The 22,874-nt window shown below is 43.8% G+C and overlaps 1 protein-coding gene across 4 annotated transcripts; it reads left to right on the top strand.

Annotated features, from left to right (window-relative positions):
• The first annotated feature begins 467 nt into the window (after window positions 1-467).
• Window positions 468-21,897, top strand: NOLC1 (nucleolar and coiled-body phosphoprotein 1). Of its 4 annotated transcripts, none has more exons than XM_088669460.1 (14): window positions 468-594; window positions 2,001-2,056; window positions 4,442-4,566; window positions 5,215-5,321; window positions 7,605-7,770; window positions 9,082-9,191; window positions 11,561-11,696; window positions 13,059-13,196; window positions 14,204-14,293; window positions 16,194-16,301; window positions 17,282-17,848; window positions 18,937-19,046; window positions 20,009-20,089; window positions 20,256-21,897. In XM_088669460.1, exons 1-14 carry the CDS (start codon window positions 484-486, stop codon window positions 20,412-20,414), a joined length of 2,064 nt encoding a protein of 687 aa, XP_088525586.1. In that variant the 5' UTR covers window positions 468-483; the 3' UTR covers window positions 20,415-21,897. The 4 variants fall into 4 exon arrangements, with proteins under 4 accessions (XP_088525586.1, XP_034993925.1, XP_034993924.1 ...); XM_035138034.3 differs by having other exon boundaries at window positions 9,079-9,191; XM_035138033.3 differs by having other exon boundaries at window positions 5,212-5,321.
• The last annotated feature ends 977 nt before the right edge of the window (window positions 21,898-22,874 follow it).

Here is a 22,874-nt window from a genome sequence, read left to right as displayed (position 1 = left end):
TTTACACGCTGCGTAAAATCCCACCGCGTCGGCGCAAAAACCCCAAAGGTTGCGCCAGGCCGCTGGCAGAGCTGCTTTTTTAAAAATATAGATAATAATAAAAATAATAATCAGCTAGTGCCCAATTAAAACCCCAAGATCCCGGACATCTCTCTTTTGAAAATAATGCCAAAATACGGAGAGGCCAGCCAGTTCTCCCTTTGGTTGGTGTAGCGAGGAGAGAGAGCAAAAAGTCGATTGAATTTTGCGCGGTGTCGCTTGATACTTTTCCCTATCTGTATGTTTTGGGGTGGTGGGGTTTTTGTTGTTGTTGTTGTTGTTGTTGTTGTTGTTGTTGTTGTTGACGTGAGCCATCGCTTTTCAAATCAATAAAAAACGAGAATGTGTGGATTTGTGTGCGCGCGCACGCGCGCCTCTCCACGCGCCGCGTTTTTTTTGTTAAATATCCGGTGCCGGGCTCCAGCTTCCTTTTCCGGCGGCGACATGGCGAAGGCGCGCGTGGTGCCGAGCGATTTGTTCCCACTGGTCTTCGCCTTCCTGCAAGAAAACCATTTCGAGGGGGCGGCGCGGGCTTTCGGGAAAGCGGCCGGTGTGGTGAGTGAGGGGGGCAACGCGGGGGTGCGGCTCTTGTTGTTGCTGCTGCTTTTCTTTGGGGGGGGGGTGTCGGTGCGTGCGTGTGTCTTTACCCGCGTGGAGGCAACAGGGATGCATGAAATCCCTGGAAGAAGGGTCTCGGGGTCAGGCTTTTCCCCGCCAGCAATGTGGCATGCCCTCCCAACATTTATCCAGTGAAAATAGGGACGTCCCAAGGGGAGGCCTCGCCAGGTGAGGTGGGAGAGGACGACGACTCCATATTTGGAGGTCAGGGTTCAGATCCCGAACTGAAGGGGCTGGTTGGGGGTGTGATGATGGGAGTTGCAAAGGGAAAGCAGTTTGCGGGGGGGGGGCTTCTCCCATGGAGAGGCGACGTGCTGCGCTTGTCTCGAGGCAGCAGATGTTTCTCGTCTCTGCGCACGTGGGGGGGGGCGCTAGGCAACTTGTGCATTTCCAAAATGAGGGGAGGAAACGTTGTCACGTGGCTGGGGAATCCAAAGGTGTGTTTGTGTTAAATTAATAGAATTTTAGTTGGCTTGGCAAGTAGAATGTGTGCAATATGGTGTAGAGTCGTTAAAAAAAGCTGTTGCCAAGTACTTGCAGTTCTTTTCTGTATCAATCTTACCTTTATCATTTACCGTACCTGACATTTTCAGAAGGCGAAATTAAAACTGTTTTTTGTTTTCCAAAAGCAGCTATATGCTTGGTAGACTTTCCAAGCTAGATGTTGTCCAGCCACAAAAGCAAAGCAGATTTGAATTCCTCACAACCACAAACATACTTTTAAGGCTCCCTCATTGAATAAATTCACAGAAATTAGGTTTCACCACCTAAAATGACATGCCCTAATGGGGGCGGAATTGATCTGTGGGCTTCTGTGGAAGTTAGTCTTTTTTTATTTATACATTAAATTTCTATACCACCTTTCATCTGAGTACCACAGGAGGGTTTAACAAAGCAATCTTTAAGGCACCGCGTAGATCAGGCACCACCAAACTGCAGCCCTCCAGATGTTTCGGCCTACAACTCCCATGATCCCTAGCTAACAGGACCAGTGGTCGGGGAAGATGGGAATTGTAGTCCAAAACATCTGGAGGGCCGAAGTTTGGGGATGCCTGGCATAGATGGATGAGTGGTAAGTAATTTATAAAGGAGGAAGGAAATGTGCTGATGGACTGAGGCAAAGTGCTTTTACTTTGAGGGGCTGTTGGGTTTGGGGGTGGGGAGAGTGGATTATTGACGATGGGCGAAAGCGCCTGAGGAGCCCATGGTTTGGGCAGCAGGACACAGTACATGGTGCTTGCTTGCAAGGAGGGCAGACTGGTCCCCCCAAAGCATCATAACTTACTGTCAAAAAGGTTTCCCCCCCAATATTTTATCATTTTTTCATTGTGTTTGCATTTCAGACAAAACAAGACCCCAATGCCGCTTCTCTCCTTGATGTCTTCAACTACTGGCTGAAGTAAGTAGTGTGGTTTTTCAGAGAGAATCACTGCCTGTTTGTTCCAAGCAATTTTTCATCGGTTACCTGTTTGTTTGTTTGTGTAAAGCTGTTCATTCTCTCTCTCTCTCTCTCTCTCTCTCTCGCTCTCGCTCTCTCTCGCTCTCTCTGGATGCCAAACTAGGAATATGAGTGTGGGTAGTTCTGGTGAATCAGACTCAGGACTTGCCTATAAAAGATGCTTCACAAATTGGAATAACACCAAGTAAATGAGATGGTAATGAAAGAATATGAATTCATTGACCCCATCAGTGCCTCAAAGGAAGTCTTAACATAGGTCTAGCCTACGTTTGATTGGTTTCATCAACATGAGGAGAACCACATGTTCTTCTTTTAAACTGGTTCTGTTGACCTTGACAAATCTAAATCCAACTGCTGAGGGATGAGAACCACCAAAGAAAATCTAGTGTGTACATCACCTCTCAGTATTGGTACAAATATACATGCCCATGCATTCTCTTTATTTGTCCTGGGTTGCTTTGTGAGTAAACCTAGCTGTAAAAGTAAGCTAAGCGTACCAATTCACAAGCATCTGGGGTGGGTGGGTGTGATTTTCACATTGTGCTTGCAGTTTAAGAACGGTTTCGGTTTAAGAACGGACTTCTGGAATGGATTTAGTTCGTAAACCGAGGTACCACTGTAGTTCTGCACATCTTGTTATTGTGTGTGCTCGATGCACATGTTTTCATCACACAGCAGTATAGCAGGGAGTGTTCAGTTTTTATCATTGTTAGCATGAGGACCAGTTTAACATGCAGTTCTTCCTCCCCCCAACCCCCCCCCCCAAACATGCAGTTCCAGCATAGTGTAGTGGTTAAGAGCGGTGGACTCGTAATCTGATGAACCAGGTTCGCTTCCCTGCTCCTCCACATGCAGCTGCTGGGTGACCTTGGGCTAGTCATGCTTCTCTGAAGTCTCTCAGCCCCACTCACCTCGCAGAACCTCACAGAGTGTTTGTTGTGGGAGAGGAAGGGAAAGGAGATTGTTAGCTGCTTTGAGACTGCTTAAGGGGAGTGAAAGGAGGGATATTAAGTCCAAACTCCTTCTTCTTCTTCTTCTTCTTCTTCTTCTTCTTCTTCTTCTTCTTCTTCTTCTTCTTCTTCTTCTTCCTGTTTGTGCATACTTGAGAAATCGGGAGTAACCCCCCCCCCCAATATGGAGTACCACTACTGTATTTGCAAGTGGAGGGAAGTCTGCTCAGAACTAATGCGAAGATACCCCACCCCACAATCCAGGGAGTTCTGTGGTGCTCAGAAGGAGGTAACGGGACCTTCCCGGTTATTCTAGATGTTGAACCAAAGCCAAGAACGAAAGGATTCCACTCTCAGACAAAGTAGGTGCACTGTGATAGCTAACAATGCAGTCATACCCATGTTTACAAGGAAGTAAACCAAATTCAGTTCAATAGATCTTGCTGGATCCTAAAACGACGATAGTTACACCTCTGTTTCCCATCTTCCTTCAGCCAGTCCTGCATTCTTTTTTGGCTGCTGTTTCTTCTTGCCTATCTCCCCCCCCCCCCAAGATGGAGCTTTTGATTCATTTGTGAAGGAGCTAGGAGAGAGGATTTAAAAACCAGGGTGGATAAAAATCAATGATTTTCAATTGATTTAAATCAAATCCACCCTGTTAAAAACTGAATACCAGTTGTGGGAAACCACAGGAGGGGGCAGGGATCTTGTGCTTGACTCCTGCTTGCAGGTTTTCCCACAGTCACTTGGTTTGCCACTGTCAGAACAGGGTGCTGGACTAGACGGGCCATTGGCCTAAGTAATCCAGCAGCCTCTTCTTGTGTTCTTAGGAACAGAAAACCTAACACTGTTGCCTTTCTACCAGCACCTGGGGTCACGGATGAACCTCACACATAGCTCAGTTACACAGTACAGTGGAACCTTGGTTTATGAACACCTCGGTTTATGAATTTTCGGTTTATGAACGCCGCGGACCCATCTGGAACGGATTAATTCATTTTCCATTACTTTCAATGGGAAAGTTCGCTTCAGTTTATGAATGCTTCAGTTTATGAACAGACTTCTGGAACCAATTACATCCATGCTTCAGTTTATGAACGCTTCAGTTTAAGTACTCTGCGGACCCGTCTGGAACGGATTAATCCACTTTCCATTACTTTCAATGGGAAAGTTCGCTTCAGTTTATGAACACTTCAGTTTAAGTACTCCGCAGACTGTCTGGAACAGATTAATCCACTTTCCATTACTTTTAATGGGAAAGTTCAGTTTATGAACGCTTCAGTTTATGAACGCTTCAGTTTATGAACAGACTTTTGGAACCAATTGTGTTCATAAACCGAGGTACCACTGTAGTGACTGTGATGTTTTCCTTTAGGTCGCCTGAAGCCAAAAAAAGACAAGCTGTTCCCAATGGTCCTCCAGCGAAGAAGGCAAAGAAAGAATCTTCATCCAGTTCTGACAGCTCCAGTGAAGATGAGAAGCCCCCAGCTAAAAAACTAGGTAGATTGTGTTAGTTTGCTCCAGTATACAGATAAGGTGCTTCATACTTGGCTGCTAGTTTTGCTTCAGCAAGGAGTAGCCCAGTTACATCACTTGTGTGTGGAAACGCCTTTCTCCTCCCGTTGTTTCTGTCCACATTTAGATACGGGTCACGGGCTCCTTGAACAATCCAGAGCAAATAAGTTATTCAGTGTCCTTGAGTAAAGGCTCCACTATACCGTAATGTTTATCATAAACATAACTCAGAGCAGTTGGAAGTCCATGGCCAAAGAATATTAGGTAAGGGGGGCTGTAGATTCTTTAAGGAGTCCTGCTCAGCAAGTGGGGGAAAATATGGAAATCACGTAAATCCACTTGAAGGTTTTTTAGGGGAAGAAAACAAAATCCAACCCAAACTGAGGGGTGTGTTTTACACGACTGATATTAAAACCAACACATGCAGATGTTTTGCAAACGTAGCTTTATTTTAGGGTTAAAATATTCTGTTCATAGGGTGGGAAGAAGTTTTTTTTTGGGGGGGTGCTCTTTGCAATAGCAACTTCTGCTGACTGCTGTCTGCCGTTAAGATAAAGAAGATGGAGCTAGATTCCTTTCTAAATGACTCCGTGTTTTCTTTTTCTCCCCACCCCCCCGCCCCAAATCTAGCAGCCAAGCCTGCTGCTGTAGCCAAAGTGCCAGCAAAGACAGCTGAGAGCAGCAGCGAGGATTCCAGCGACTCTTCCGATTCAGAGCAGGAGAAGAAGTCGTCAGCAAAGGTGAGATTCTTGCCCTTGCTCCTCCTAAGTCCTGAAAAGTCCTAAAGATGCCCTGAAAGCTACAAAACATGGAAACTCATATGGCTCTGTGAGCTGGCCAGCCCTGTTTTTATTATTATTATTATTAGTGTTCTTAATAACAATGACATTCTTGTTTAGGATAGAAAATAATGTGAAGGCAAAAAACAGTTACCCTACCCCTAAGATTTATGCTTGGTCGCTTACAAAGAACTCTCAACCTTCATCCAAAACTTTTAAAACATGGTGACAGATAATTTTGGATATTGGGTAAAGACCAGCACATGCAGTCAGTGGAAATGAGGGTTGTTCTGGAAAGGGTTTGCTTAAAAAATAAAAAGGGTGGTAAGGAATGGGTTTTAAAGGAAGCAAGGGGAACCAACTGAAGTTGTGATGCCCTGTTCTCCTCCAGGGAAGCTTTACAGAGTATTTCCAAAGGTATTCTAGGGAACCCTGTGATTCCTCTGTAAAATCAGTAATGGTGGCAAGCTTCTTTGAAAGGCAGTGAGCAGGGTGGATTTGATTTAAATCATAGTTTTCTACATAAAGACTAATTCTTGCTGGTATAACTTTAATATGCAAGTAGATGAAGATTTTTAGAATAACAACTTTTCATATTAGTTTTTTATCCCCAGTTTAATAGGTTAATCATTCATATTTGGACAACTTTACTGTTGTACTTAGGAAGGAGAAAAATAATCATTACCTTAATAATAACAATTTAAACAGATTTATTCAACTGAAACAATAACATTACAGCATATGTTATTTGTTTCAACAAACATCCATGTTTGTTAACTAATTTGGCTAAACATAAACAATATATATATATATATTAAGAAACTTAGACTGTCAGCCCAGCCTACACATGAAAAACTTAAATACTGTCCACTCCAAACAATCAGAAAAATATTGTTTCTATTCTATTCACTGATTTTCTTGAAACTTAGCACTGAAGGGGTTGTTTCTGTATTCATAGGTTTGTAGAACAATAGGATTAAGGTCTTTTTCTCAACTCTGTTCATATTATAACATTTTTGCTGTGAAGAAGAGGCATGTGGTCTGTTGAGTCAAATTCAGTTTTGAGAACTGCAAAAGTAAACCAAGCATCTGTGATAATATCCTGTAGGCAGAGAAACTGCCCAATAATCTTACAAAAAACCTCTGGAAGAGCATGACATTGTGAATAGATTAATGGAATTTATTTACCCCCAAAATTAAACATATACAACCTTATTCTACATAATTAAAAAACTAATCTTTATATCATGATGGAATAGCCTTTGGATGGTAATATATTTTCCTCAAAAAGCATTTTATTTAAAAAAATCCGATTTAAATCAAAAAAATCGATTTAAATTAAAAAAACTGATTTTTTATTTTTTTAAAAAAACATTAATTTTTATCCACCCTGGCAGTGAGGCCACCATTGTTCATATTAACCTGCAATGCATAGGGGCAGAAATACAAGCTGTATATTCTAAACTGCCCTCTTGGTTCATATGGAACAGTGATGGGGTCCAGTAGTGGCCAGCGCCCTATGTAAAATGAGCATGCACACTAGAACATTTCCTGGAATCCTCTGCTATGGGTCTCCTGGTTGTTCCAAGTGTCTAGGAGTCATTTGTTGGGTAGGGTATGGATTTATTGAAGCTATAATTCTGAAAGTGCTGGTTTTGAATATACTCTGTACACAGCTTGAGGGTGGAATGTCTTTAAAATATGAACATGGAATAATAGAGTTGTTAAATCGGGGTTTCCCAAAGTTGGGCCTCCAGCAGTTTTTGGACTACAATTCCCATCATCCATGACGACTGTTCCCACCAGCTAGGGATGATGGGAGTTGTAGTCCAGAAACAGCTGGAGACCCAGCTTCGGGAAACTATTAAATGGTGACCATGGGCTCTTATGAAAGCGTACTGGACCCCATCCTCCAGGCTTCTGACATGTATTTGTAACTTATTCATGAAGTTGCCAGCAAATGTACCATAGTGAGAGCAGAGAAGGGTGGAGCGCTCCTCTGCTATGACACTGGACTGGTAACATTCACATGCTTTGCTTCCCTGGGACAACATAGAATAGGTTGATGTCGTGTGAGAAGCAGAATAATAATAATAATGGGCATTTGAGCATTTAGGCCAAGCAAGGCCAGGATATGCTGTTAAGGCCAACTTTTGCTGAAGACAGGGTTATAGTCAACTAAATATTATATAAAATATTACAAAAGTAATGTGGCTTGTGGTGTTTACTGACTACTCTTGTTAGAAGGGAACAGGTCTCCCAGTTAAGAAGGCTATCGTGAAAACAAATCCGCAGAAGAAACCCAGCAGTTCTAGTTCAGATTCAAGTAGCTCGGAAGATGAAGCTCCAAAGAAGCAGCAGCCAAAGCCAGAGGGAGGCAAAAAGGGAGCAAAGCCAGCTTCTAAACCAGGTAACTTGCCTGCGTTAGTGCAGAAAACCAAAATGCGGCTAACAATATCTCACAAGGGGAGCTCTGGAAGGATTTTGTGGCTCTTGAGTTCATTGAATACGTGTAAAACCAGAGTTTTGTTCTGTAGACGCAGCTGACTTCTGTTGCTTCTAGTTTGGATTGTTTCACAGATGATAGACACATAGGGCTGCCTTTGAAATGGTCTAGAAGTTCCGCCTGGTCCAAGGTAGAGCTGCAAGATTAAATGGGAGGGTGAATCAAATCATGCTATGCCAGGATCATACCAACTCAGCTGCCCCGGCTCCCATTGTGTTTCTTGGCCCAATCCAAAGTGCTAGTTTTGACCTTTAGAGCCCTTAATGGCTTGGAATCAGAATACCTGAAATACCACGTTCTCTAGGTCACACATACTTGTCGAAACTGTGAGATCTTCACAGGCCCTACCACAGGTGCCTCAGGCAGGTGATGGGTGAATATTGAGAACAGTGCCTGCTTAAGTGGTGGCACCATAGTTGCTGAATGCCTTGCCCATGGAGGCTTGTCTGGTGGTAACTTGGTGGTAATTTTTGCATCAGGCGAAAACTTAACTCTTTTTGTTCTCCCGGGCTTTTTAAAAAATCTGATTTTAACAAAGAGCTTGTGTTCTGAACCACGGCTTATGTGCTGCGTATTTTTGAGACTGGCTTTTATTTTCTCTGCTGGAAATGTTTCTGCTGCACCTGTTCTAGGTTACTGTGTTGTCGTAGAAAAGTAAAAGTTATAAAAGTTTTTTTTTTAAAAAAAAAGGCCATTCACTGAAAACGGGGATAAAACCTGGACAATATGAATTTCCTTTTCTAGACCTCAGGCCTGAAACAATGCTGAAGACCCTCCCTCCTTTATGATAGCTCAGTTGCTAGAGAATGAGACTCTTAATCTTAGGGTTGTGGGTTTGAGCAAAAGATTGCTGCATTCCAAGGGGTTTGACTAGATGATTGCTGTGGTGCCTTCCAAGTCTCTGATTCTATGAATATATAATTTTTAATGTGCTCAGAAAAGCTGTGGGGTTTTTTGACTGCACAATACCAACTCGTTAAGCCAAGTACAAATAAATATGAATCCTGTTTTAAAGTAAACTAGACCTTACTGAAAGCAATAGAAATAGTATTCACTACTTTTGGATCATTAACGTATCATACCGTACAGCCCAGCAAATTGAACTTGGAAAAGGGGCAGTAAAAAATATTGTAGCACTATGCATATGCAATAGCTGGATTCGAGCTTTCTAATTGCCTCTGTGCATCAAATATTATTTGCTTTTACAACCAGCAGCAAAAGTCACCAAGGGGGCGCCCAAAATTACCAATGGCAAAGCAGAAAGTAGCAGTGACAGTAGCAGCAGCAGTGAGGATTCTGATGCAGAAAAGGGTCCACCTGCAAAGGTAAGCAATAGATCTTTGTGTGGTGGCTAGAATTTCTAACGCTTGTCTTTCCTGTATTTATTTCTTGTTTGGAGGGAACTCAGTTACACTAGAGCATGGGAACTAGGCAGGCATACTTGGTGTGGAGCCTTCGTATTAGTACTGCGGCCTATTTAGACTTGCAGCACTCGAGATTTTATATGCTCATTTTCACGATCCTCTTCTCAAGTCTGTCTTAGACTTGTGGCGCACATGTCTGCTCCAAAATTCAATTTAGAAACTCCTCTGAGTTCAGACAGGCTTACTCTCAGATTAAGGGTGCAAAGGATTGCAGACATAATCTTCTAGCTATTCCCTGTGAACATGGAGAAAATAAAAAAATCTCTTGACTTTTATATTTTCTCCTTATGAGATTATGCACCCCAGAATTTCTCAGCTGATACTGTGCCTCTACTACTCCAAAAATGAGACACTGTCTTATATTTTATTTTTCCTCAAAAAAAAAACCCCACTATGGCTTATTTTCAAGGGATGTCTTATTTTTTCCTCCTCCTCCTGCCGCGGCCGGCATTGCTACTGTGCCTATCACTATGTCTTATTTTCGGGGTATGGCTTATATTCCTTGAATGCTTAAAAATCCTGCTATGGCTTATTTTATGGCTACGTCTTATTTTCGTAGAAACAGGGTATATTTGTATTGTGACTCCCCCCAAAATATTTTTTGAATACATTTTATTAGGATTAATAAAAAGAAATGTCTCTCTTTCTATATCCTAATTCCTGTAGATAGGAGTGTTGCAGTAGACCACATCATTGATTTTCAAAAATTGATTTTGATGAAGTTCCTCACAGAAGGGCTTTTAAGAGAACCTAGTTGTTATGTGGCAAAAAGATAGATCCTTTTTATAGGTAACTGTTTAAAAATAGGAAACAAGAAGTAGGAATAATTGATTGACCATTCTAGGGAAGTGATTGGAAGAGCCCCCTGCCCCGCCCCGGTTTTCTCTATTTAAATTGGTGCTATTTAGCAAACCATGTGGACAGCAAGGTAGCAAGTTTTCAGATTACACCAAATTATTACATTTTTGTATACGCTGGAAGCTACCCAGAGTGGCTGGGGCAACCCATTCAGATGGGCAGGGTAGAAATAATAAAATAACTGTTGCTGCTGCTGTGGTTATTGCGGAAGGAATCTCAACCAGAGTTTGATGAACTCCAAAAGCATAAAAACTTGAAAACAGGATGACAGTTGAGAGAATGCAAAGTTAAGTACCCTGGGACAAAAATAACTAACTTCTGATACTGATTGATTAGCTGCGTCCATCCAGGGAAGTTCTCATGCTCTAATGGCAAGTTAGATAAAGAGTAATGAATAAGTTCACTGGGAGAGGTGAGAGTTTCAGTATTCCATTGGCAGCAGAAAGGGCAAATTCCATGCTGGGAAATGGATTGGAAATAACAGGGCAAGCTTCCTAAATCAATATAGAAATCAGATACAGTCAGATTTAGATTACTACTGACGTGTTTTTTTTAAAAAAAAGTTACGGATATAAAGGGCAGCCAGTGGTTCAGTTCTATGTGTTTTCACTAGGAATGACCTGCTGAGATCAGTGAGGCTTCCCTTCCAAGTAACTGGAGGACAGCAACATCAAACTTTGTATTTGTAGCGCTTATTCCTTTTTGCATGAGAACTAAGGCTGCAGCTCTAAGCACAGTCTCGCTAAAATAAAAATGATTTCTCCGCATGGTGGGAAAGGAAGAGTTTCACAGGGTGATCTCATCATCTGCAACATGGAAAATGGTCTATAACACACATTTATGCATTAATATAGTTCAGGAAGTATTTCTGGTGTGATTCAGTAATGCTAGCCTGGTTTAAACAGTAAGCAGGTGATGCTGTTAAGGAGAACATCCGTGTATAAGCAGCTGGAGTGCTTCAAAACTTATGGCAGCTTAAAAGTATTAGCAGTAAGATAATGCCACATTATTCTGCCTCTTGCATTGCTGCGTCATTTTACCTTGTTTACGAAAAAAGAGAGAAAAGGAATGAGCTGTTTTTTCATTTTTCATCCTTTTTTGACTCCTGGTATGTAGTCCGGTCCTCCTAGACAGCTACTTTATTCATCTGACAAACTGGACTCTAGCCCCACCAAAACTTACGAAACAATACATTTGTTGGTCTTTAAAGAATCCCTATGACTTCTTCCTGCAAGAGTCTTTAACTATCCCCCTGGAATAAATTCTCTTTTAATAGACTTTCATGTCCCCTGCTTGTATTTGCGTTGTGTGCCTGGTAGGGTAGCAAATGAGTACCTTTGGATGGTAATTGCTCTTAAAACTTCACCCTTAATGAATGGGCAATGGTGGGTCATCTTCTCCCCTGTAATAAGAGTGAGCCAAAGAAAACTGCGCAGCCCAAACCTGAAGGTGCTCGTCTACCCACAAAGAAGCAAAGCAGCAGCAGCAGCAGCGATGATTCATCTGACAGTTCAGCAAGTGGAAAGCAAGTGGCAAAGCCCAAGGCAGGTGAGTTGCTGGCAGATGCTTAAAATCCTTCCTGAAGCTCCAGTTGATTCCAGAGCAGCGCTACAAGATTATTAAATGGGACGGGGCAATTTGACCAGGTTATTAATGCCAATGCTGAATAACATACCCACCAGAGAGAGAGCACCCTGGTTACAGAATACCTTTTCCAGGGAAGTTTACCCTCCTTGTTTTCTTTTGAAGACCTTTCTAAATGGTTTTTGTAATTTTAAATCATGTGTTTTAACCCAGGGCGTTTTGTGAGTGCTGTGTCGTTGTTTGGTGTTTTGACTTAATGGCTTTATATCTCATTTCGTATTTTAATTCTTTTTTGGGGGAATAAATTTTACTAGGATTTCTAAAGAGCAATACAAAGATTAATATCAAATATCCCCCTTTTTTGCGGCCAACGCTAAAACATTGATCTAAATACAATAAGAACATAGGAAAAAGAGTGAAACAGAAAAGCAGGAAAAATTATTATTGTCCATGCAGCGTCGGTCAACCATTCCTACTGTGTATTTTCTTTTAGCAGATCAAGATGATCAGGTGACAGCAAAGCCTGCAAGGTTTTTAGCGGGGGCAATTAGAATAAGATCTATTATTTGAATATTGATGTAAACCCCCCCAAATTTATTTTCTATACTGTAGTTAAGTTTTTACCTCTATCTTCAGTATATTTTATTTTTTTGCTATGGCTAGTGGCTAATGCAAATAAAGATTCTTCTCTAGAAAGAGAAATAAAGAAGTAATAGACAAGAGATTTAAAAAGAGAAAGAAGAATAAAGTTCTGAAATTAATTCTTTTTTGTGCTTGTCTATTGTAAGGTGCCCAGTCTGTGCCTGTCCTGTGGCCCCTTCCTCGAATCCTGTGTTATATGTAACATGTAACATATGGGGTTTACTAGCCTGGAGATGGGGTGAATTATAGCTCCAGCTCTCTTTCCTTCCCCAGAGTTTGCCTGAAGCCTGGGCTTCCTTTTGGACCTGTGCATGCTTTACACAAACCACAACTGTCCCCTGCCTACTGTCTCTTAAAGCTTGAGTAGAACATAGGCTGGCTTTCCCACCCTTTATGCTGCATTTCAGAGACATAGCACAAGGTTAGAGACAAGACCCTGCCACTTGGGGAGATGGTGGTCCGAGAGAACCACCAGCAACGTGTGCCATAAATGGTTGACTTCTTGCAGTATCACTTTGAGAAGCATATGCTGCACAGATCCTCTTGGCTAGATGATTTAAGACACACACACACACACACACACACACACACACACTCTGTAATGTGACTAGCTTCATATTTGTCTCTCGTGTTTTGGTTGTTGGCAGACCCCATCCCACCAGATTCTCTTTTGTCCCTTTGCAGGCCAGTACAGCGCTGTGCCACCTCCTTCGTCCATAGAGTCGAAGAAGGGCAAAGCACAATCTCTAGCTGTAAAGACTCCTAAGATAAAGGCGGAAAACCATGATGAAAAGAAGCAGGTGCCCAAGAAGAAAACAGCACGTATGTATTTGTGGAGAGGAATTGAACATTAAGGTGACAGTGTCCATATTTGATGGAGGGGACTCGGGAGACAGTCCTTGTTTTGTTGCATTTTGGGCAGGGGGTTGATGCACATGTATAAAATATGCTCTCTGTTGGATACTGCCTAACGACTTGCTAAAACGTCTAGAAAACTAAGGAAGCTTCCAAGGTTGGCCTTGGTTCTGTATATTCCAGAATTCCTGGCTTCTCTGGCTGGCAAAAGGCTTTGTACCAACAAAGAGATAGGCCTCTTACCAGTTGAATAAAGCCTTTCTGTCATGAAACATGTAAGATTACAAGTCCCCACAATCACTGGCTGAACGCATGTTAACAAACACCTTTTGCGCCTCAGTTTAAAGTGTTTGCATATCAGACTTTGATTGCAAAAGGCTAGGAGCCTTTTTAGGTAGCCTGAGATCAGGATGCTTGTAAGCACCCCAACTCCAGAAACCTTCGTAGTTAAAGGGAGCATATCAGGACTGTTCTGATTTGGGCTGGGCTGGCTGCTTTTAAAAAGTCTTGTTGTACATACCGTATTTTTCTGTGTATAAGACGATGTGTTTTTTACTATAAAAAATAGTTAAATATAGGGTGTCCTATACATGGATAGTGTATAGGGTGGCAGTGCAATTGATGCCAGCCACGAGCAGAAGATTGTAAGTGGTGATTGGGCAGGTGATTGGTGGCTGCGTCAAGGCCTGCTAGCAATTGGCTGCAGCAAGTGGGCGGGCGATTGGCGCCTGCTGGTGTCAAGTGGGCAGCTGATCGGTGGCTTTTGCGAGGCATGAGATTGGCAATGGCGGTCAGGCGAGTGAGCAATTGGTGGCAACCCCCCCCCAAAAAAAATCTCAACTCTGGGCAATCCTTCCCCTCCAAAAGCTGAACAACTGTGTGTAAACCTCTCCAAAAAAAAACCTCTGGGTATGAGCTGTTTGTTAGATTGGAATTGTTTGGGTTCAGTGAAAGCAGCCTGTTTTTCTTTGTAGCTAAAGGACCTGTGGCTAAGCCATCGCCTACCCCCAAATCTGCTGCTGTTTCCACCCAAAAAGAAGAGACTAGTTCAGACAGTGACTCAGGTGAGTACCACAAACAAACAAGTTCTCTGGATTCTTTATCACTGTGTCTTTTACTGAGAAAACGTTTGGATTTCCATATTATGGAGGCAGTGAGCGAGACAGAAGTACCCTCTGTTTGAGGCTACCTGTTGGTTGCTTTTGATGTATACAACTGGTGCAGAGTTACTTTGCACAGGGGATATCTCACACATGGGCAAATGCAGCCACTTGATGAAGAACTGTGCTTGGGAGTGGATTGGGGGATTCTCTTGGACGTTTTATGTCCAGAGGCTTGAGGCAAAATAGCAGAATGAACGGGCCTTCTCTGCAGTAACTCCCCGTATGTGGAATGCCCTCCCCAGGGAGGTTCGCCTGGCGTCTTCATTATATATATTTTAGGTGCCAGGCAAATGCGTTCCTCTTCAACCATGCCTTTAGTTAATATTTTATAGCCTTTAAAATGTATCTGTCGGAAGACAGGGGCTATTTGGTTTTACCTATTTACTTATTTTTAACCCTGTATTTTATTCTGTGAACCACCCTGAGATCTTACGATGAAGGGTGGTGTATAAATCTTAATACATAAATACAGTTGTACCTTGGATCTCAAATGCCTTGGCTCCTGAACAAATGGGCTCCTGAATGACCGAAACCTGGAAGTGAACCTGTTTTTGAACGATTTTCGGAAGCCAAACATCCGGGGCGGCTTCCGATTGACTGCAGGACGCTCCTTCAGCCAATTGGAAGCTGCGCCTTGGATTTCAAGAACCAAGGTACGAATGTAAATAAAATACCTGGCAATAATGATGCTGATTTATTACTTATACCCCATCCATCTGACTGGGTTACCCCAGCTACTTGGGGCAGCTTCCAACAGAATATTAAAACAACCCATAATGAAACATCAGACATTAAAAACAATCATGCCCCATAAGTCTTACAAGCTGCTCTTGTATATTCCTGAGGCTGGACTGTTGGTGGAAAGTGCTACCTTACAGTTCCATCACCAGAGTTCACCTTTGTATACTCTTGCGCATGTCATGGGGCAACAGAGAGCGGTATCGTATGCCTCCCTGTTAGAGGCTCTATATACTGCTGGTAGGATGCAGGTGGCGATGTGGTCTAAACCACTGAGCCTCTTGTGCTTGCCAATCAGAAGGTCAGCAGTTCGAATCCGTGCAACGGGGTGAACTCCCGTTGCTCTGTCCCAGCTCCTCCCAACCTAGCAGTTCAAAAGCACACCAGTGCAAGTAGATAGATAGGTACCACTGCGGTGGGAAGGTAAACGGCGTTTCCATGCGCTCTGGTTTCTGTTACAGTGTTCCCTTGCACCAGAAGCTGTTAAGTCATGCTGGCCACGTGACCCAGAAAGCTGCCTGTGAACAAATGCTGGCTCTCTTGGCCTGAAAGCGAGATGAGCGCCGCAATCCCATAGTCAACCTTTGACTGGACTTGACTGTCCAGGGGTCCTGGCGGAGTAGGATAGGTTGCTTGTTTAGCCTCCATTGATTCAGTGGGTGTTTTTTGACTTGTATCACTCCTGAGGTCAGCGTAATAATTTATCAACGTTGGGCTGTAAGGGAGCAGAGGGTTTGGTGTATGTCCACTCCTTGTCTATCATACTCTAGCCTCTATCCAGTGTTGGACTTCCTGCTGGACATTGTTACATCAGCATATCTGTGATGTTGCACCGCTTGATCTCCACTGACAGAGGCCTATCTCGAGAGATGTTGGCACAACAGGGCTTCTGCAACGCCTTGAAAACCCCACCTGGCATATCTTGAGCACAGGACTGTAAAGCTATCATTAGCACTTCTGTTTGCTTTCGTTTAAAGCACACACCTCGCTTGGAATCTCTGCGGTGCGAGGTTAAAATATGCTGGGACTTAAAACAACTGTCTTGTTTGGATTTTGTGCATAGATAGTAGCTCTGAAGAAGACAAGAAGCTTCCTGCCAAATCACCTGCAACAAAGGTTTCTGCTAAACCCGCTCCGTCAAAGGCAGCGACCAGCTCTTCTGAAAGCTCAGGTACCTGGGGTTACAAGCATACAAGCTCCATGTTGATCATTACTGTTCCCATATTACGAAAACTTCCAAGATCTGGCCACAGTTACACAGATCCCTGGATGTGTTCCTCGCCATATCTAAAACAAGTAAAAGCCACAATGCTGCAAGTACTTTGCTTGATTTTCTTCTACCACTCCTTGTGCCCTTTGGGCTTTAAGTGTGGCCCTGCCGATGAGCTTTGGGATATAAATCGGGGTTCGATCCATGCCACCGTCCAAGGGCTGCATGTGACCCTTGAGGCCTTTTTGGGCGTCCCTCAGCAACATTTTATGTCCCCACTTCCCCAGCCCTCACACTGCCTCCCCAAATCCCAAATTTTGGGCTTGTCCCCACCCCATGCGGCAAGGCAGTGTGTGACCTGCGGGTTCTGTTGCAGCTCACAAGAGACTGCCCTGACGTAGAAGGTCTATAGAAACCATAACCTTCCACAGTTTAAGTAGCCATTGTTTTTTTAATAAGGACTTATGAACCAATCACTTAACCGAGCCTATTCCCTATGTTTATTTATGCTCCAGTTAGCCACAGAAGAGGTGCCGGTCTGTTTAAAAACCATCAAGTATCCTTGCTTCGTTGAAGTTGTCTCACTGTTGGCACGTGGTGAGACATACACAAACCTCATGGGCACTGATCAATGAGTAAACAATCCGATCGCTGCACGTGAAATATGTACACATATATATCTCATGTGCCAATCTGTCTGATAATTAGTAAGGGCAGGGACCCTATAATTAATCTCACACCCTCATAAGTCAGCTTTCCTGACCAAATCCTTTCCCCTCCTACTCTTCCTTGAATAGTGAAAACACTAGTATTTGGATTTGTCCTGTGGACGTACAGCTCGCCCCACCTGAAACTGAACTGTGAAAATAGTGTGTGCAGAAGCCTGCCCTGCTTTTGTCGTTGAAATTTCTCCTTTTAAAATTTGCAATGCCCTTTCCTAGATTCTGACAGCTCTGAGGATGAAACTCCTGCCATTAAACCGGCTGCAAAGGCGGCAAAGAAGATTCCTGTGATGGTTGGAAAGAAGGCGGATGCTGGCTCTGGGGATAAGAGAGTCGCTCCCCCCAAAACTGGTGCAAAGAGCCCCAAGTCAGGATCCAAACCTAGCCTCCCTGCCTCCCAAGCAAGCAGTTCCTCAGACTCCAGCAGCAGCTCAAGTAGTGAAGAGGAGCAGAGCAAGCCTGCCCAGAAGTTGACTAAGAAGCCGCAGGCCAAGCTCGTTGGTAAGTCGGCTTCCAAATCGGCCGGCAGCAAGAACACGGTGGGTTCAAAGCAAGCAGAGCCCGACAGCAGCAGCTCTTCCGACAGCTCCAGCGACGACGAGCCCAAAGTGGCAAAGAATAAAGCAGAGAAAAACAGCAAGCCATCGAAGAAAAAGGCATCGAAAGCTTCATCCGCGCCTGCAGGCAAAACGCCATCTTCCAAGACGCTCACATCTGAAGCGGCTAGCGATGGGGAGAGCAGCAGTTCTGATGATGAAGATGACGGTGATGGGGCTGTAAATGGAGGTACGTCACTGCTAGCCAGGAAGGAAGTAGGGAATGCTGAATATGAAAGAAAGTTAATACTGCATGCAGGGTGGATTTGATTTAAATCGCTAGTCAGTAAGGCTTGATTTAAATCTTTTCTCCTTTTTTTGCTGGAAGACTCATTCTTGCTGTGCTGGCATAATCTTAATATTTACAACCAAAGGAAGGTTTCATTTTTGGAATAATAAATTTTCAGCATAGGTTTTACACTTCCATCAAAAATTACTGATTTGATTATACTATTAGAAATAGATAATTATGGAATTATTGTGAGGTTTAATAAGTTATGTTTGGACCACTTTTCTGCTGTATTTTATTGGAAGTGAAAAAATTTTTAAAAAACAACTTAAGCCTGTGTTTTAGCACGCGTGAAAAACTTAAAACAAATCCTTATTTCCTGATTAGACTATAATGTAACTTAAACAGGAAACTGTCGAGAAAGATTTTTCCTCCAAAAGCATTTTTTATTTTTAACCACCTTGACTGCATGCATTAATGCTGCATGTGCAATCTTTCCCCAGTAACTGTAGTGCATCTTATGTTCATTGGATAAATAGAATATGGGTCATTAAACTAGCACTGGATGTAGGTCGCAACAAAACATTTCTTAATTTTACTCCCACCCCACCCGACTGCTTATTCTATGGGCTGTTCTCTTATATTGAGTAAGATATGATTGTGTTAGGGACGCGGGTGGCACTGTGGTCTAAACCACAGAGCCTAGGGCTTGCCGATCGGAATGTCGGCGGTTCAAATCCCCGCGACGGGATGAGCTCCTGTTGTTCAGTACCAGCTCCTGCCCACCTAGCAGTTTGAAAGCATGTCAGAGTGCAAGTAGATAAATAGGGACCGCTCCGGCGGGAAGGTAAACGGCGTTTCCGTGCGCTGCTCTGGTTTGCCAGAAGCGGCTTTGTCATGCTGGCCACATGACCCGGAACCTGTCTGTGGACAAACGCCGGCTCCCTCAGCCTATAGAGCGAGATGAGCATGCAACTCCAGAGTCGTCCGCAACTGGACCTAATGGTCAGGAGTACCTTTACCTTTATGATTGTGTTGAAACATGGCAGGCCAATCCAAGAAGAAACGAAAAAGGGAGGACAGCCAGGGGCTGGAGACACCAAATGCTGAGAAGAACAAGAAACCCAAAACGCCACATACGTTCCCCAAGATGAAGCGGGTAAGAATCATGGAGATGTGGAGTCGGGAGGGAGGGACCCCAAGGGTCATTTAGTCTAACCCCCTGCAATGCAGGAATCTCAGCTAAAGCATTCCTAGCAGATGGCAATCCAACCTTTGCTTATCCTCGAAGGAAGGAGAGGCCTACAACCTTTACAGCTCTTACTGTCGGAAAGTTCTTCCTGGTGTTTAGTTGCAATCTCCTTTCTTGTAACTCGAAGCCATTGGTTCGAGTCCTGCCCTCCAGAGGAGGAGAAAACGAGTTTGTTCCCTCCTCCATGTGGCAACCCTTGAGATAATTTGAAGATGGCCACCATATCTCTTCTCAGTCTCCTGAGGAGGACTGAGAGGATCTCAGAAGAAGGGGTGGAATTGCCTTCTTGACAAGAGCTGCGAAAAGCTTTCATCTCTGTTGGTTGTCTCCTTTTACCCTGAGAAACCCTGTTGAGTTGCTATATATTTGCCAGGAGCAGCCTGGCATCTGTGGTTCTAGTCCAGGGGTTGGAAAAGTTTTTGTGGCTTGGGCCGGTTCATGGTCCCGCAGACACCGTGGTGAGCCGGGACAGAGTGCGCATGCACGCGCAAATGCTATTTCCAGCACGGAAGAAGTGTGCGCAACTTCCCACACTTCCTGCAGCCAATGGGAAGCTGGCCAGCGTCACGGAAGGCGGTCCCTGCTCTGCGCACCGGTTTAGCGCGGTGCACGGGAGCAGACAAAGTGGGCGGTGGGGGTCCATGGGCCAGTTAAACAACCCCCATGGGCCGCTTGTTGCCGGAAATTAGGTTGCCGACCCCTGATCTAGTCCCTGGGGCATCATGAAGCATTTCTGCCCCAGGAAGATTCTTAACTTTACTGTTTGGGAGCATACAGCCATAAATCCAATGTAGTTTGGGGCTCATTGCTTTAAATTAGCACAATGGCTACTGCAGGAAAATACCAAAATACCAATTTTCTTTCAACAGCAGTCCAGTCCTTTCCGCAGAGTAAAAGCAGAAGAGATTGAGGTGGATGCACGAGTAGCAAACAATTCATTTGATGCCAAGGTAAGAGGAAGATAAGAGTTGCATTCCTCCAGACTGTAGTTTGTGCAAAACTGTGGAATTTTTGCAGACTGTCTAGGACCTGCTTGCTTTAGGGAGCATCACCTCTTCAGTAACTACTCTTTGTTCCTTTGCTGACTGCTGGTCACTGACTCGCTATCTCTTCCAGAGAGGAGCTGCAGGTGACTGGGGTGAAAAGGCTAACGAAGTCCTGAAATTTACGAAAGGGAAATCCTTCCGACACGAGAAGACAAAGAAGAAAAGGGGAAGTTACTGTGGCGGTGCGATCTCCACGCAGATAAACTCCATCAAATTTGAAAGCGACTAAACTTCAGTTGCCTCTGCAGAATCCAAGGCCTGAGCATGTGAAAAGATGCGAAGTGTAGTGGGATATCTCTTCCACAAAGCATCAACTCCTCTATTGGTAACATGGGAAGATGGTTGCTCTTTTACGTAATGACAAAACCTAGCCGTGTCTGTGACTGTCTTTTGAGAACTTCCCAGACTTTCTTAATTAAGTACAAATTCATTTTTAGATGACAGAAGTCCAGTTCTCGCATACCTCATGAAGCAATATGTTGTTGTTGTTTTTGCTAAACACCTTTTTTAATCTTCCAACAAATCTAACATTAAGGTTGCATTGAAAGTGACATCCAGCTCTGTTGCTCCGGGAATCTGGTCTTACCTGCTGTCAAAAGGGTGACCCCACCTTCACAATCTCGCCTATCATTTTTCCTCCTCTTCATTTGGGGCATTCATAAAACATTTCCATAATCTCTAAGAGTTGGGCAACTTGGTTAAATCCAGGCAAATCTCCCTTTTCCTATAAACAGATTGGCTATAACTACTTGAAAATCACTGAGTTAATTGTTTGGGCCATCATTTTTGTAGATGAGGAGGCAAAAATGTCTGCCTGTTTCCTTTCGGTTTCTCCAAAATCCAGGAAAATACCCAAGGGTTGAAATAGCTCCAGAGTGCAGCGCCACTCATTGTTATCTATGTTTTGGCAGTCACGCAATACCTTCGAAGGGAAGTGAGAGTTCTTGCATGGTGGCTCTGCCAACTAATATGTCACTCGCAATGGACGTTCTTATTTGGATAGTGTGCAGTTGGGCCCATTGAAACCTTTGTCCATCTGCTTTGTTTTGCTTTTGGGGAATGTGGTGACTTTTCATTTCCCAGCGAGGCCAGGTCCAGTTAAGGCTCTTCCATGAGAAGCTTGCAACCCCAGGCATGTTAATCTGTGCTGATGTGCTTCAATGTGGCCAGAGAAGCCACAACGCCTCTTTAGGGTGGAGCCTAGAAGCCTGACCTAGAACCCAGCTGCTAAAAGAAACCATTCAAGAAGTACCATCTGATAAGAGAAAGATGGGAGAAGTGATTGTTGGGAGTTCTTACCCCACCCCGCCCCCAAAGAGAAAACCTTCAATGATGTGTTTCCTCCACTTTGAGCATAAAAATAATAAAACCCAGCAGATTAACTGCGTGGGAAGCTGGCTTGAGAGAGAGAGCGTTTTAGATGTTTCCCTGTTGCGGATATCGCTGTACATCAGAATCCGTCCACAGTAAATGCTATGCCAGCAATGTCTGCGGGTTAAAAACAAAACAGCCAAGGTTATAATGTGTCTTAATGCCCCAAAGGGCTACTCTTTTCACAGCCTTGGCCCTTGCCTTTTGATGTGTTCAGATTCCATTGGCATGGAACAAGAAACTGGCAAGACTCAACTCCTTAATGGTGTTGGGACGGTTGGGTATTTTATTTGAATAGACAAACATTTAGTATAATAAAAATGTTTTTAAAATGTCGATAAGGCTTGTTGTTGTTGTTTAATCCAGACCTAAGGGTGTTTGAATTGAGGTGGACAGAAATTGCTTTATTAAGTCCCTAATGCATGGGCATTTAACTATTAAATTGTCCAATTGTCTAATTGGCAATTATCAATAACACAGCTTTGTGAGACAGAAAGATAGCAGAGAAATCTATCTGCCTACGAACAACTTTAGCTGTGTTGCAGACACTTGCAAAAAATACTCGCCCAGTACGCTCCGTCACAAATGTCCAGCCTCGTTTCTAAAACGTCCAGAAACTTTTCCTTCTGAGTTCAGATAACAGTCCGTAGCAGCAGAAGCTTTATCCGACTCTCCGTGCCTTTCCGTGCCTGTGAAATAACTCGGGTCCACTCCCTTGTTCATTAAAACAAAGAGATTTATTGCTTAGGGCAGCTCACAGCCAGGAGAGTTCAACTCCATCCTCGGCTGGAACTGCGACACGAACAGACAGAATAAAAACATACAGAGTCTCATATAACAGAAAGTTACAACAGTACACACAGGTACTTCCTGTTTACTTCCTGTTTACATGAGAACAGGCCCCCGTGATCCAGGACGACTGCTGAGCTGCCGGTATTAACCCTCTCAGCTCACATTAACAAGGCAGCTTTTCAGCCCGTTGGGATTGGTAGAGCTGTGCTCATTCCATATATACAAAGAGTTGTTCGATGGGGGGTGGGCAAGGTAGGGTGAGGGGACCTGATTTGTCAAGAGGCAGTTGTTCTGGGTGAGTAAATGCTTCTGCCTATGGTCCTGGATCTGTCAAGGTGGCAGCTAGCACACAGCCTTATATCCGGCTCTGACTGATTTAGGAACTCCACGCTGTGCTGGGAAAGGAAGTATATTTTACCTCTCTCAGGTGCACCATTGTCACTTCTGGATTTGATGAAAAGGGGTGTTTGTCTAGCAGGGGTAAGAGGTCTTTCCTGCCCAGGAGAGCACGCAGCTTCTGCGTTTT

Source organism: Zootoca vivipara, chromosome 5 (assembly GCF_965207765.1).
Source record: "Zootoca vivipara chromosome 5, rZooViv2.hap1.1, whole genome shotgun sequence".
NCBI lineage: Eukaryota > Metazoa > Chordata > Lepidosauria > Squamata > Lacertidae > Zootoca > Zootoca vivipara.
This window is presented reverse-complemented; position numbering and strand designations above follow the sequence as displayed.